Here is a 14,633-nt window from a genome sequence, read left to right as displayed (position 1 = left end):
CATCTTGACAACGGTTAGTTCCACTAGGCCCTGCATGATCTCTGTCCTCTGCCTCCTAAATTACCCCTCCACCTCTTCATCTTCTGACTCAGGGCCCTTGCACTGGCTGCTGTCTCTGTCTGGAATGCTCTTCCCGCAGCTCATTGCAATAGCTGCCCCCTCCTTCCCTTCCTTCAGGTGTTTGCTCATCCATGTGATCAGAACTTCCTGCCTCACTCCCTGCCATTCTCCTCTCTCTTACCCACCTGTCATCGTGGAGCCTGTTACTCTTTTGCTTATCTCACACAGTCTGTCCTCACTCTTGGTCTGCAAGGCCATAAACACAGAGGCAGTGTCTGCGTATTCATCCCCAGTGTCTGGGCACGAAATAAAACCTTCAATCGTTGAGTCAGAGGTGATGTTTCTTCCGCCTCAGCCATTCTCACACCACCTTCCCCATTTTGCCTTAGTCCCCTACCACCTGTACTTTTGCCGACCAGAAAGTATCTAGTTTTTGAAATTTACTGTGTAAACCATACACGTCTCTATTCACAAATGAAACCTACCTCCCCTGTATTGTTAAACCAGGGTCCCTTGCATCAACAGGTCACAATCAAGTTAAAGACAGTGAAAACAAACAAAACAACAGTGAGTTCTAGCTACTGTGGCCACAAGCTGATGACTGTGACCCGAAGGCCGACTTCTCATTAAAAAGGCAATAACAAAAAACCACATTAGCACCAAACAGACTCTCTGACATAATTAGATGTATTTAAAGAGTGGAAACGGGAACCCCTTTCTCACGGTGCAATTAAGCAATCCAAGGGCATGCCTGGGCCCCCTCTGAAATCACCTGGCATCTCAGCTCCAGACCCTGAGAACCACTCTAGGAGATGAGAGGAAGCCTGAACCGCCTTCACAAGGAAGGAGTGAGCAGCTGGCTCCGAGCACAGGCGTTCAGGAAGGAGCCCCCTGCCCGTGCGAGGTGGTGGGCGGGCGGCGTGTCCCCACTGCTGGAGCCCCCAGCCATCTGCTGCTGACTGGACGCTGCCCTTCCATGGACATGCGCTAAGCAGTGGGGCGCACTCAGCCACCCCAGCTCTCTTGCCATTTTGTTGTCACTGTCCCTATCTTGGGACTGATGTCTTTCTTTCATATTTTTTAATTTTTAAAATCTTTAGGCTGCACTTCAAGGCTTATGGGATCTTAGTTCCCGGAACAGAGACTGAACCCAGTCCTTGGCAGTGAGAGCTCAGAGTGCCAACCACTAGACCGCCAGGGAATTCCTGGGACTGGTCATTCGTGCAGCACAAGTCGACCATCCCTTTTGGATTCTGCCCCAGATAACTGACCCTTCTCAGGGCCGTATGGGCTGATATTAGACCACATATTTTTTACAGTTAACATAAGCATACACGCACATATGGGTGGAAGACAGCTCCCACCTTTGCTGCCTTCTCTGAGTCCTCCAAACGTGCAAAAACCCAAGATCAAGCACAAGAGCTGTGAGTGAGGTTCGCAAGCCTAGCCAGCTTCTCCATGAGCAAGGAATTATAACGCACGTTTCACTGATTTTACCAGCCCGATACATCGCAATGCGAGCCCTCATTAGAGCCTGACCAACGCACCCATCCCTCCCCAGACTGCCAGGCATCTCCACGTGAGCCGCCCAGGTGCCCGCCTCTACCTCCTGGCTACGGGTGTGAGGGGCAGTGGAGACAGTCACGGTAATGGAACGACAGGCTGCTGCAGGCTCCTTGCCTGGAGCTGTTCAGGTTCTGGTCTCACAAGGATCTTCTGGCCTAGCTTACTCAGATTCCTTTACCTTCCTGAAGAGAAATGCAGAAGGGGAGAAAGCCATTAAGCCTGCGTTCTTTAAGCTCTGAAGGCAGAAAGTGCTTTTTAATTGGGAAAAAACAAACCACTTGTCCCTTTGTGTGCCAGCTTCCCTGAGTGCTTGGTGGCTGCAGGCGCTCCGCTATAAGGGTCCTTAAAAGTGGCTGTAACTACTGGATTGAAGCAAACGCCTTTAATGATTAAACTCGCACTTGAACAGGAGGATGGTAACCACCGGGGACTCTCTCTCTCTGTTTCAGAGGCCCCCTCCCCCAGGAAACTCCGCAATGACTCACCAGGTATCATGCCTGCAGCTTCGCGGCTCGTGTGTGTGTGTGGCTCCTGGTTTCCCTTTCCTTTCTGCCAGCGCCACCCCCCCGCACCGTCTCCCTGTCCCCCTTTGTGGGCCCTCCCAAACTTCTGAGATGTCTCCAAAGTCCAAAGGCTTAGGGATCTTAGCTTCAAAACGGTCTTTCATCAAAACCAACATGCACCCAAACATGCATCTTCACAAAGTCTCCTTCCTTCCTCTCGCTTGGGCGTCTGACGTGGCACTGATGTGGCCTGTCACACCGCGTGCTGACAAGTTTAGAGGCTGTTTTGCGTGGCTCGGAGGGTTCTATACCTGGGTGGCAGGCCCCTCGTACACAATGAGGCCACGGCTGGGCCGTGTGTGTCCCCTCATCCGGCTCAGGCACCTTGCTGAGCAGAGGCACCAGCACCATCGTCCGGGTACCTTCCTGGAGAATGGCTCCCATCGGCTGGTCTGGTTCACAATTCAGAGTGAGCCAGGCACAGGGTTGTGGTGGCCCCCAGCCACAGGGCCCCTGGGCTGGGGTTTCCACACGTGTGCGAGCGAATGAGCTCTCATCCCGCCGTCTCACCCTCACTAGGGCTGCGTGGGGCTTCAGCAAGGCCGGCCGCTAACCGCATCTTGAGCGCACAAAGGCCGGGTTAGGCTGAGTCTTTCCCAGAGGCCTCACAGGCACGTGTTCACAGACCAGGGATGGACACCCACGACTCAGGGGGTGCACAGGGCTGTCAAAGACAGGGGTCAGAGGCCTTGGCTTCTCTGGGATTCTAACTTCTTCACACCTGCAGTTGGGCCCTGGGGCCCAGCTCCCCCCTCATCCTCTTTGAGGCCCAGCAAGCCCTGCCTTCTGTCTGTCTTCTCTCCTGGAGAAATCTTGGCTTTGCTGTCACTGAACCCAAAATACTTAAAACTGGAAGAGGTCTCGGCAGGAGCTTTAGGCGGGACTGTCATGCCTCTGGGGGACTGCTCTTGAGCAGCTCTCCTGCCAGCCCGTCCAGATCGCGGCATAAGCTGGGTTCCAGGCTTGGCTGGAGTGTAGGCCCCATTGGTTGATGGAACCTGAGTCCTTGTAGGGTAGCAGGCCCTACATGCTCGTGCTTATCCCTGGGATGCCAGCAGTGCCTGAGATATGTTCCTGAGTCCGTGAACAGAACCCAGATTCTCCAGGATCAGACACTTCAAGCAAATTTTTAGAGGAGTCCCTTAATTCCTTTGGCAGAGATAGCCAGTTATCAACTTTTGCCTAGCATATGAGTCTTGTTCCTTCAAGCGAGGCTTCTGAACCATAACAGACCAGCTTCAGGCCTGGTGCCCACGCAGAGGGGCTTCCAGAGACCCAGGAGTGATTGATTTACTTCTTAAGTCAAAGGAGCATATTGATCAGTTCAACTCCTCTACTTAGCAAATGTGGGCTTCCCAGGTGGCGCGAGTGGTAAAGAACCCACATTCCAATGCAGGAGACATGAGAGACTCGTGTTCAATCCCTGGGTCAGGAAGATCCCCTGGAGGAGGGCATGGCAACCCACTCTAGTATTCTTGCCTGGAGAATCCCCATGGTCTGAAGAGCCTGGAGGGCTACAGTTCACGGGGTCACAAGAGTTGGATATGACTAAAGCAGTTTAGCACACACGCAGTTAGCAAGTACAGGCTCTTCTGAGAGGCAAAGGGAAACCGAGGCACTGTTTCCCAGCCCATCCCATCCAGTGTTGAACCTGGAAGGTTAGACGTGGAGGAGAAAGCTGTGTGGACGACTGCTGAGCCCTGCATGCCGAGAGAACACACTGCTAAGGAAGGAAGAGATTTTTTAAAGGTCACCTCTAGGGAGGGAGTGATATAAAGTTACTTTCAAAGGAGCTGGGGACCTAGAAGCTTCCTCTGATGGGAGGAAGGCTGCCCTGAGTCTTTAGTTGGCAGTGTGTACCACTTTAAGTATTTATTCCTGATCGCTGCCCCCTTGGGAAGTACCATCTGCCGTACCCAGTGGGCTTTACCAGCCCAGGTCCTCCCACCCTTGGCCCCCAGATGGCTCGTGCTGGGAAGCCTGTCAGCGATCAGGAATCTCTGGGCCTTGCTTCTGCCTCCTGTCTTGCCTGTCTGAGTCAACCCTGTGACTAAAGAATCGATGGGCTGGGCTCACCCTCGTGGCTTGCCTTTGTGTCGTGAAGTGGATCGTTTTTTGTTGCAAAAGTCTGCTTTCTTCTTAAACATCCTAAAATGAGTTAAGACCCGTCAAACGGTGTCAGATGGCCAGAGCTCAACATATAACGTTATTTGTTGTGGTTGCTGAAAAGAAGGCAAACATTCCTTCCAAATGGTGGAGGTTAAGAGCAGGCAGGTCTGACTTTTCCTCCTGCGTGCCCGCCCTGCCTTCTTACACAAAGCTTCCCTGCCAGTGACCAGGGCGGGCCCTGGTGGGAACAGGGCACCTGGCAGGACAGAGACGAGGCGATGGGAGTGGGAAAGACAGAAAGGGGCGTCCCGCCAGTTACAGTTAAAAGACACCTTGGATTAACGGGTCTAATGTTTTTCTGACAAATATCCACTGAGCACCTGTTCTCTGCCTTGCACGGTGCCTGCCATAGTGAGCACAAGACAGATGAGATCCCTGCCTTGGGGGAACTCAGTCCAAGAATTCTGCTCCACGGAAGCAGGGTGTGTCGGTGCCTTTAACCAGACAGCATTCTTCTGGTGACCACACAGGGACCTCCTTCCCTCTCAAGGCTGCCCTTGGTGGTCATGCTCACCTTCCTCCAATTCAAAATCTAACCTCCACCCCGCTTTTCCTTCTGCAAAAGAGGAGCTGCGGACACAACAGTTCCCCCTCATCCTGGCCCCAGAGGGTAGGAATAATCCCACGCGGGGCCATCACCCCACTTGCCTCTCCCCCTTCTTTTCTAAATACAAGTCCACAGCCAACCAGAAGCCGGTGGGTCAGCAACTGACCAAGCCAGACATTTTTCTAAAGCAGACGGCCCTGCTTTGAAAAACCTATTCTGCCTCCATTGCAGCTGATTAAATGCACCCATACCTCCAGACGGGTCAGGATTTGTTCACTTCCACCTGAATATATTTGCGTCTCATTTGTTCCAAGTCTCTGTTTGTTCTTTGCTCAGTCTAAAAACCTCCTCTAACCTCGCGGAAGGTTTCTGTACTAAGCAAATGTGTGTCTTCTTAAAAACCCACAGGCGAGGGAACGAGACCACTTTTGTTCCCACAAGAAGGTCTGGAGGACGTAGAGTTATTGAGAACGCGGACGGGTCTGAGGAGGAAGTGGACGCTCGCGATGCCGACTTCAACGGAACCAAAGCCAGTGAATGAATGACTCGCTCAAAAACGGGACAGAACCAAACCCAGTGGGCTCTGCTTAGCACTGTCTAAATCCATGTTCAAACTCCAAACATCACAGACACCCCTCACGATGAATATAAACACTGCCCTCCGTTCAGGGCATCATCTTAAGTTTGGAACGAGGTACCAAAGGCAAAAAAATCCAACAGGAGACACAGACACACCCAACGTCTCTGCCAAAACCTGTGCAGAGATTTTTTTGAATTTTTAGAAAAATGTATCCACGATAACTAATCACTGGCAACTTTACATGAAACGGGGAGAAAGTCACCACTGAGACAGGTGCCCCTGCCCCCCTCCCCAACTTTCCTGCCCTGTGGACCCTTCCATCTTCCCGGGGTTGGGGGTGGGGGCCAGTTTGAGAATTCCTCTTCCCTCCGGTTCCCACACGTCAGATGCACACAGTTCACTGAGACCAAGTGCCTTCTGTAGTCACGTGAGTTACAAAGGAGACGCCGCTCAAAGGCTAAGAGCAGGAAATTCACACTGTTTTATATGCACTGACTGTACTTAAGGACACCTTCACTAATAAAAGGTTATAAATCACTACAACCGAGTTGGCTTCTCTGTTGCTTTCTAGAGAAAAAGGACAGGATGGGATGGGTAGCGGAGGGAGGGGGAAGAGTGGCCTCATTTATGATGATCCTATGAAGTCAGCGGAGCAGGAACTGGCAACCCACTGGCAACAGTATTCTTGCCTGGTAAATCCCATAGACAGAGGAACCTGGTGGGTTCCAGTCCATAGGGTTGCAATGAGGCGGATATGACTAAGGGACTAACGTTTATGAAGTCAGGGTTGTTAATTCATTCAATGGGGAAACAGGTCTAGGGAGGTGGGATGAATTGTCCGACACCCCACAGCTGGCTAGGAGGAGAGCAGAACCTCAGAGTGATTCTGAGGGAGGGGCTCTTCCACGCAGGAGGCGAGCCACTCGAAGCCCAGGAAGAACATGCGCATCAATCAAAGCAGCAGTGATGGGGACTTCCCTGGTGGTCTGGTGGCTGAGACTTTGCCTTCCAGTGCAGGGGGTGTAGGTTTGAACCCTGGTCAAGCGAGATCCCACGTGCCTTACAGCCAAAAAAACTAAACATAAGACAGAAGCAATACTGTAACAAGTTCAATGAAGACTTTAAAAACTATCCACATAAAAAATTCTTAAAAAACAAAACACAAAAACCAGGTAAATAGTTAATGTGAAGAATTAACATTAAACATTCCTTGAACGTTTGAGTTAAAACACAAGACTTCACCCGGCAGGGGTTGACAAACTTTTTCTATAAAGGCCCAGAAATGGTCTCTGTCACATTTTTGTCTTTTTTTTTTTTTTAATTATTAAACTATCCTTTAAAAATGTATAAACCGTTCTTGGCATGAGGGCCATAAAAACTGGGTCTAGGCCTGTCCTTTTCCTCACCTGCGTGCTCTAGACCGAGCTGCCTGGCAAAGGTTCCCACTCAACACAACGACTCCATACTCAGACTCTGCGGGCACAAACAGACTGAAAAGAAAGGACTCACAGAGCCCGAGGACACGCTGAAAGGCCATACAACTTGGATAGGACTTACACGTGTTCCAAACACAATGCTAAGCTGACCCGAAAGGAAACTTTTAAAAAAGTAGGTTTTTTCCATTGTCACTTGGTTAAAAAAAAAGTTTTTCACCATCGGATGCACAAACACAGAAGCACTAACCAGCATTTACTGACCGCCACAAACTAGCTGAAAATCAGTTTCTCTTGATTTTATTGTTCTTTTAAAAAAATAAAAGTACGTCTTTTACCGATACAGGTTAGAATGTTGCCACGGTAATGAGGTGGGCACTGGAGTTAATTCTCTGCTGAATTTCAGTAGCACTTGAAAAGTTCTGGTTTCAGCTGGATACTTCTGCTGTTCTTTTGGAAAAATGACTTAGAAGGCTGTTAGGTTGCATGCACAGGCCTGAATTCACATGTTCTTTTTACTTGTGTCCACAGTGTGAGGCAGCTGTTCCAGATCAGCAGGGAGGAGCCACATGCCGTCTGCCTGGAAATCCTGGGTTCGCTTCTTTAATAAGGACACTCCCAATGCAACCTGGCGGCTTCATCGTATCCGATGGTAACCTTGATTATTTCATCCAGGCTTTGAATGAAGTCCTGTTCTCAGGGGCTGCATCGCTAAGGCCATCACACCCCAGAAACCCTCAGAAGCAGAGGTCACTCCCAGACCAGGGCAGGAGGCTCAGGATAGGTCTAAAGAGGACACAGATTTTCCACTGACCTGGTCCCCACAAAATTCACACTGAAACTCAAGCATGCCTCTAAAAGCCTCAGTGACAGGCAGATTAAAAAGTCTTGGAGGTACATGTGTATAAAACAGAGAGCTAGTGGGAAACTGCTGTATAGCCCAGGGAGCTCAGCTCGGTGCTCTGTGATGGCCCAGAGGGGTGGGATATATGTACACACGTAGCTGATTCACTTTGCTGTACAGCAGAAACTAAGCAACGTTGTAAAGCAATTATACTCCACTTTGGAAAAAAAAAGTCTCGGAGGTACACCACACCACAGTTTAAATAAAAGGTACATGCCTGTTCTATCCTTCACCCCAGGCGTGATTTCAGGGCACTGGCCCCTGTCGTGCCATAGCGCACTGGAGATTTTGTTCTGGAAGAAGCGCCAGCTGTGGGGGGCAGGGTGCGCCTAGGACGGGCTCAGACTCCACTTCATAGGTATCTCCGATCATTAAAAACACCTCTCAAGACCAATCGGGACTCAGCTCAGCTGACAAGGATGGGGTGGCTTTGGCACCCAAGTCACCCTTTCCAGAGGGTCAGGTTGGTCCCACCCCTGGCTGTACACGTCAACACGGAGGCTGGGGGTTAAGGGACTGCATTTCCTGCAGCCAACGACCCAGGGCCACTGGCAACGGCCTTGGTCATTTGGCTTTGTGTGACTGCTTGCTCATATTTCTCAAACCAACTTAAAAAAAAAAACAAAAAACACCCAAAACCTAGTTCAAAGAGGGAAGGAGGGGAAGGGCTCGCCTCGGCTTCCGTGGCTTTCCTAAAGCAACATCTTGACTACACCCTGGGCTGACGGCAGCGACGGTGAGGAAACATTCGATGACGGCTTTCCAAACTCCAGGCGTTTTCCCAACCTTCAGACAGAGCAAACCAAGTTAAGCGGACATTACAGCTGTTCTAGGCTGGCTAGCACGGGGCCCACCAAGTTACAAGGGTGAATATCAAGGTCGGGAGCAGTGACTCACTGGGTCTCAATTTTCTCTCCTGTGAAATGAAGAAAAGGACACTGGCCATCTAGCGCTCACGGCCCTCCCCCAAAGCCACACAAAAAGCCAGTCGCAGAAGACCCTCCAAAGAACACCCCGGGCTAAAGGTCCAGAAGTTACGTGCATGCTGGGGAAAACAAATTCTTCCTCTCCTGTCCTCCGTCTGCCACTGACCACCCCAAATCTACGTGGCCCAGGGGCCAGTGAGATGGTGGCACATCTTAGAAAATTCTAGAATGTGGAGGCCACCCTGATTTTCTTCAGGCCAGAAAATAAATGAAGCTGTTAGAGGTCAGGTTTGTGTTTTCCAATCCGGTGATTGGCTTCAGGAATCCAGTCTGGCTGATTTAGTTTCCTGAAGGTTCCAAAGGGTTTAAAAAAAAATCAAAATCCTCTTCTAGGGAAAGCAGAGCAGTATTCAAAGCCTGAGTCGCAAACAAGTGATTTATACAAAGGGCTTCTCACAGCATGACTGGGAGCTGGGGCTGTAGAGTCAATGAAAACGACCCTCTTCCTGGCCATTTGCGCAAACCAGAAGATATCAACTAACTCGGTCTTAAGGGATAGAGAGATATGCTGACATAATTCCTGCAACTTTCAAAAACACGGCTATCAGTCGGGGGTCAGAGGCTTCTGGCTGGAGTGCACAGGTTCTCCCGACACCGAGGAGGAACAGCGCAAGGCACTGACCCTTTGTCGCCTAGAGGCACGCTGCTGCCGCCGGGCCGCCTGTCCACGCTGTCTCTGTTTTTGCTCCCCCGCCCCGAGGCTGGGCCACTGGCTCGGCTTGGGGACTGATCGTACACGAAGTTCCGGCAGGAAGCGAGTTTGGACTCCAGGGCCTGGAGAGAGAGATGCTTTCACTGCTCAAGCTGAAGACAAGAACCCTTACACCTCTCATCACAGCCCATACTGTTGTTTGGTCGCCCAGCTGTGTCCGACTCTTTGCAACCCCCTAGACGGTAGCACACCAGGCCTCCCTGTCCCTCACCAGCCCCTGGAGTTTGCCCAAGTTCATGTCCATTGCATCAGTGATGCCATCACTGTTTTTATGTGTATGGGCCATCAGAGCCTATTCACATCACAATCACTTAAGAGAGTGGTTCTCAAACTAGACCCATTAGTTTTAGAACCATTGTTTAGAACCCCAAAGCGTGCCCTTCCTGCCCCCCATCAAATTCAGTATACATCTAACTCATACACCTGGTGGTCTAAGATATCTGCTGCTGCTGCTGCTGCTGCTGCTAAGTCGCTTCAATCGTGTCCGACTCTGTGCGACCCCATAGACGGCAGCCCACCAGGCTCCTCCATCCCTGGGAATCTCCAGGCAAGAACACTGGACTGGGTTACCATTTCCTTCTCCAGTGCATACATGCATGCTAAGTCCCTTAAGTCATGTCCGACTCTATGTGACCCCATGGACAGCAGCCCACCAGGCTCCTCCATCCCTGGGATTCTCCAGGCAAGAACACTGGAGTGGGTTGCCATTTCCTTCCCCACTAAGATATCTAGGATATCTAGGAGCCTCCTAAAAAGTCCCTTACCCTACCTATGATCCAAGTCTGCCTACAAGAAAGAATGAAATGGACTTTTGGAATCATTCACTGTCGCTGTTACCTAGGTAAACACACACCAAGTGGCAGGAGGTTTGAACAAGAACTTGCCTTGCTGTAAACAGACTCTCTGAGAACCAAACAGGCACTGAGATCACCCTGGGCTTCTCTATAATCTAACTGTTAAAATCTGTCTGTAAAACAGCAAACCAGGAAACCAAAAGCCAAAAAGAAAAACACGGGAAACAAGTCACAAGCTTCTATTAACTCTGAATACACACATTCTGGTCAATGACAGACTGGTAAGATTCAAAGTATGTGGCTTTCCATTTTAAAAAATTTAGAAAGGCATAATTTTTAAAAATAAGAGAAACAACTACAGAGAATAGCTGTGTGATTTCTCAAGCACCAAAGACTCCTTCCCTGTAATTAACATAAAACCTGTAAGGTCATGTTCTCTGCCCAGCCTTTCAAGATTTTCTCCTTAACTCCCTGAGCAAATAAAAATCATGTCTGACAAAATATGATCCCCTGGAGAAGGGAATGGCAAACCAGTTCAGTATTCTTGCCTCAAGAACTCCATGAACAGTGTGTAAAGGGAAGGCAGTTTTCAATTTTTCTCAGTTTCTTCAAACTGAGAAAAATACCATTAATACCATTCAAACTTCCCCAATTGCCAGGGAAGATGGCCCAGGGAAAGAATGGTATACCTGGGGATCTAAGGGTGCCTCAGGGTCAGAGCCTGGGTTTGTCAGAAACAGTGCTCCCCGAGGGCCTTCCCTGGCGGCGCAGTGGTTAGGACTCTGGGCTTTCACTGCCCGGGGCCTGGGTTCAATCCCTGGTTCAGAACTAAGACACAAGCCACGCAGCCAAGACCAGCCACACGAAACTTTAAAAACCAGAACCACCATCCACAGATGCACAGCAGTTCTAAGGGACGCGAGACGAGCCAGGCCTGCATCTGCGCTCATGACGCCTCTGCCAGAGGGGGAGCGGCCAGTAAGGTCACGCCTCGAGCCTCCTGAAGACAGAGGATGCCAACGTGAACGTCGGGCAGCACGCCACGCGACGCCGTCTTACCCCCACTTTCCGCAGCAGGTCTCCCACGATGTTGAGGGCTGATATCCGGGCTGCGGGCGTGAGGGGGGTCCCCCCAGTGGAGTCGTCCAGGCCTGTGTGTGTAAAAAGGACGCACACGTGACACCAACACACACGGAAAATCTGTGCACGAACGTCTCTGAGTGCGGAATCCGGAGGTGGGTCCCTGTACCCTCTGACCCCCAATGCTGCCCTGTTTCAATCACTAGGGTGCTGCTTGACATAACGAGAGTACCTGATGACCAACTTCTCATAGCCTTATGATGACTATACTCAGTATTTATCTTTAGATGCTATTCTTTGAAATGAAAAAAAAGCAAGTCCTCTGAAGTTCTGAGGAATGCCATACTGTGAATTAACATTCCCAGCATCTGAACAAGACCCACTGGTCACGGTTCCACCCCTTGGAGCCCCCTCTCTCCGCTAAGCAGGGCGCCAGGGCTTGGAGTTCAGCATCACCCGGGTGCTCCTCAGAAACGCAGGATCTCAGGTCCCGCCCACATCTGCTGCAGCTGAGGCCCAGCTGAGGCACGTGCTTAAAGTGGGACTAGCCTGGGACTCTGGCAATGGCACACTCTGTGCCTGCTGGGCACAAGCTGAGGGACAGGCAGTATGTGGGGGGGTCAGCCCGGAGCTTGCCCGCCATCCGCCAGCTGTGTGATGTCAGCCCAGCTCCTTAACTGGGAGTCCCAGTCTCCTCATCCATCAGATGGGGGCAGGGCTTGCATCACTTGCTTCTTAGGCCTCATTGCAAATCCAAGGAGGTCGTACGTACCCACAGAGCACAGCAAGCAGAAAGGCTGGCACCGCCTGAGTGCTCAGCAATTGTCTATTATTATTATTTGTTATTAAGTGGCCCAATCAGAGCCCCACAGCTAATCAGTCATCAGAGGGGCTGGGTGAGCACTCCATTTCTTGTTTTTTCCCCTACTCAGCACAGGTTATGCTGGGATCAGTTCTACGGGATGTATTGCTGGACCCACAAAATGTTTTATCTCGTTACTGAAGTATTTAACTTGGGAGATTTCATATACAACACGAGGACTTCTGGCCTCTGGTCCTTACGAAAGGACCCACACCTCTCATGGCTGAAGCAGAGAGGCAGCGGCCCCTCTGGACAAGACTTCTGTTCTCCGGTTTGCCGCAGACTCCCCTGCTCCCTGTCGCCTCACATTCAAGAGGCTCCTCCTACCTACCGCATTAGTCTGCCCCTGTGAGCCCTGCCTCTGCTCCCTGCTGTACAGCCTGGCCCTATTTCTCTCTCACCCAGGAAAGCCTTGTGAAGCCAAGAGCACTCTCCCAGCTCCCATCCCCCTTACCACGTCTGAAGGTCCCAGGAGTGTTTAAACTAGAGCTGGGTCCTCGATGAGCTATGGGGGTAGATGGCACGGAGCCAGTGGCCTGCACCGCTGTGTCTGTCCTCTCAGCGTCCACTGAGCTGGGCATGGGTGTCCTGGGTTTCTCCTGCTTTTGCTGCACAGCTAATTCCTGTCGCAAATCTAGGCGAGGAAAAGGATTCTGATTAAGTCCTTGTTGCGGGTGATGGGGCAGGAGACAAGGGTGAGCAAGAACCACACCAGAGTGAGAAACTCCCGGTGGAAACCCAGAATGAAGCATACCCCATGGGACCTTGCCTCGCAGGCTTGCAGGACCACAGAGTTTTTCTTTTGAGTAAAAACAAAAAGATTAAAAAAAAACAACTTTTAAAATTATGACTGTACTGTTTCGGGAAAATTCCAATGTATCAGGATACACAGAGTACCAAGTGAAGACATGCCTTTCCAATCCACCCTCAAATGTTCAGCCTCATGCCTGATCACTGTAACATGGGGGTGAGCATTTCAGTCCTTTTGCTCTGCATTTTCACACATACAGTTTATATATGTGTGTGTGTGTGTGCATATCTTTTAAGCATATAATTTTTATTAAACATAACTAGAAACATACATCTACTATCTACGTACTTTCCCCCTTCAATGTTATGTCCTAACAAGCTATGACATTTATATCTGTATCGTGTTTGTTTCAACTACTTAACATTCCACAAAATAAATCTGTGTAATTTACATAAGCAAATCATTATTGACGAACATTTAGGAACAACTTCGTTTTAAACTCGAGAATTTTACTTTTTAATCCCTCTTCTACTGGCTACACATTAGAAATCAAATGAACGTCATAAACAATTAACTGGGACTTTAACAATGTCTCTTCTGAACCCAACTAGGATGACTTGCGAATGTGGTAGAAGGCTGGGGGAATTCCCTGGTGATCCAGCGGTTAGGACTCCACGCTTTCACTGCCAAAGGTGTGTGTTCGATTCCTGGCTGGGGAATTAAAAGCCCACAAGCTGCATGGCATGGCCAAATTGAAAGAAAAAAAAAAAAGCCCTACCTCTAGAAGTGCTCCAAAGAGCAAGCGCTGATGAGAATCCTGAGTTCCAAGCCACTTGCATTAGCAGCCATCACGTTTCAAAAGTAAAGATGTGGCTAGCAAGTCCAGATGGACTGGCTAGCAAGTCCATCAACAGGCATTTCCCCCCCACCGCAAAAAACTCCCGTGCTCCTGCTAGGCATAAAGCTGGTGATGGACTTAAATACCCACTAGGGGTCTTTACAGAGTTGGACATTTGACAGTTCCTAGCACAGGGTAGAAATCAAGCCTCAACCTGCCCGGGGTGATCCCCACCCTTGGACCAGAGCGCCGAGAAGGCTGCAGGTTTCCAGCAAAGGGCAAGCCGGATGATGCTGTGGGACAGGACACCCTCAGGCCGGGAGAGGGCACAACACTGGTCAAACCCACAGACCAAAGCCCTGGCCGCCTGACCTCTGGCTTCATCCTTCAGTCGCTGCACAGATTCCAGGAGATTCTCCTTCTCATCCAATTCGCTCTCCAGGAAGGCATTTCTTTCTATGGCTTGATTCAAACGCTGTTCAAAGTCCTCCAGTGACATGATCGTGGCCCTGGGTGAGAGACCAGCAAGGTTGCCCGAGGGAACAAACGCATCTGTTATGTACCAGAGAGACGAGACACCTGGGGAGCGGGCCCCGGCTCCCGCACGTCCTAATCCCAGAGATGAGCAGCCCCTCGACTTCAGGACCAGGCTCTTCACCTGCACAACCCGTCAGCTCACGAGGCGCACAAGGCTGTCCCGTGGGTTAACTGAGAGCATGTCCATACAGCACTTACAACATGAGCCAGGACCTAATTAGGGCCATAGACAGGCCCTGCTCAAATGCCAA

At 50.5% G+C, this 14,633-nt stretch overlaps 2 protein-coding genes across 8 annotated transcripts in view; one reads left to right on the top strand and one right to left on the bottom strand.

Annotated features, from left to right (window-relative positions):
• Positions 1-6,028, top strand: part of MYH11 (myosin heavy chain 11) — a 126,712-nt gene extending 120,684 nt beyond the window's left edge. For 2 of the 4 annotated variants that reach the window (XM_042239756.1, XM_042239755.1), the window contains 2 exons: positions 2,076-2,114; positions 5,314-5,472. In XM_042239756.1, coding sequence (XP_042095690.1) covers positions 2,076-2,106 — 31 coding nt within the window. In that variant the 3' untranslated portion in view covers positions 2,107-2,114; positions 5,314-5,472. Of the gene's footprint in view, positions 1-2,075; positions 2,115-5,313 lie in introns of all 4 variants that reach the window. The other 2 variants (XM_027961420.3, XM_027961419.3) reach the window with 1 other exon arrangement.
• Positions 6,029-7,202: 1,174 nt separating this feature from the next.
• NDE1 (nudE neurodevelopment protein 1) overlaps positions 7,203-14,633 on the bottom strand; it is a 35,831-nt gene continuing 28,400 nt past the window's right edge. For 3 of the 4 annotated variants that reach the window (XM_042239758.2, XM_042239760.2, XM_004020789.6), the window contains 5 exons: positions 14,218-14,354; positions 12,711-12,890; positions 11,374-11,465; positions 9,431-9,582; positions 7,203-8,608 (listed from right to left, as the gene is read on the bottom strand). In XM_042239758.2, coding sequence (XP_042095692.1) covers positions 8,515-8,608; positions 9,431-9,582; positions 11,374-11,465; positions 12,711-12,890; positions 14,218-14,354 — 655 coding nt within the window. In that variant the 3' untranslated portion in view covers positions 7,203-8,514. Of the gene's footprint in view, positions 8,739-9,430; positions 9,583-11,373; positions 11,466-12,710; positions 12,891-14,217; positions 14,355-14,633 lie in introns of all 4 variants that reach the window. The other variant, XM_042239759.2, reaches the window with a different exon arrangement.

Source organism: Ovis aries, chromosome 24, assembly GCF_016772045.2.
Source record: "Ovis aries strain OAR_USU_Benz2616 breed Rambouillet chromosome 24, ARS-UI_Ramb_v3.0, whole genome shotgun sequence".
Taxonomy (NCBI): Eukaryota; Metazoa; Chordata; class Mammalia; order Artiodactyla; family Bovidae; genus Ovis; species Ovis aries.
Note: the sequence above shows the minus strand (reverse complement) of the source record. Positions and strands in the feature narration are given on the sequence as shown.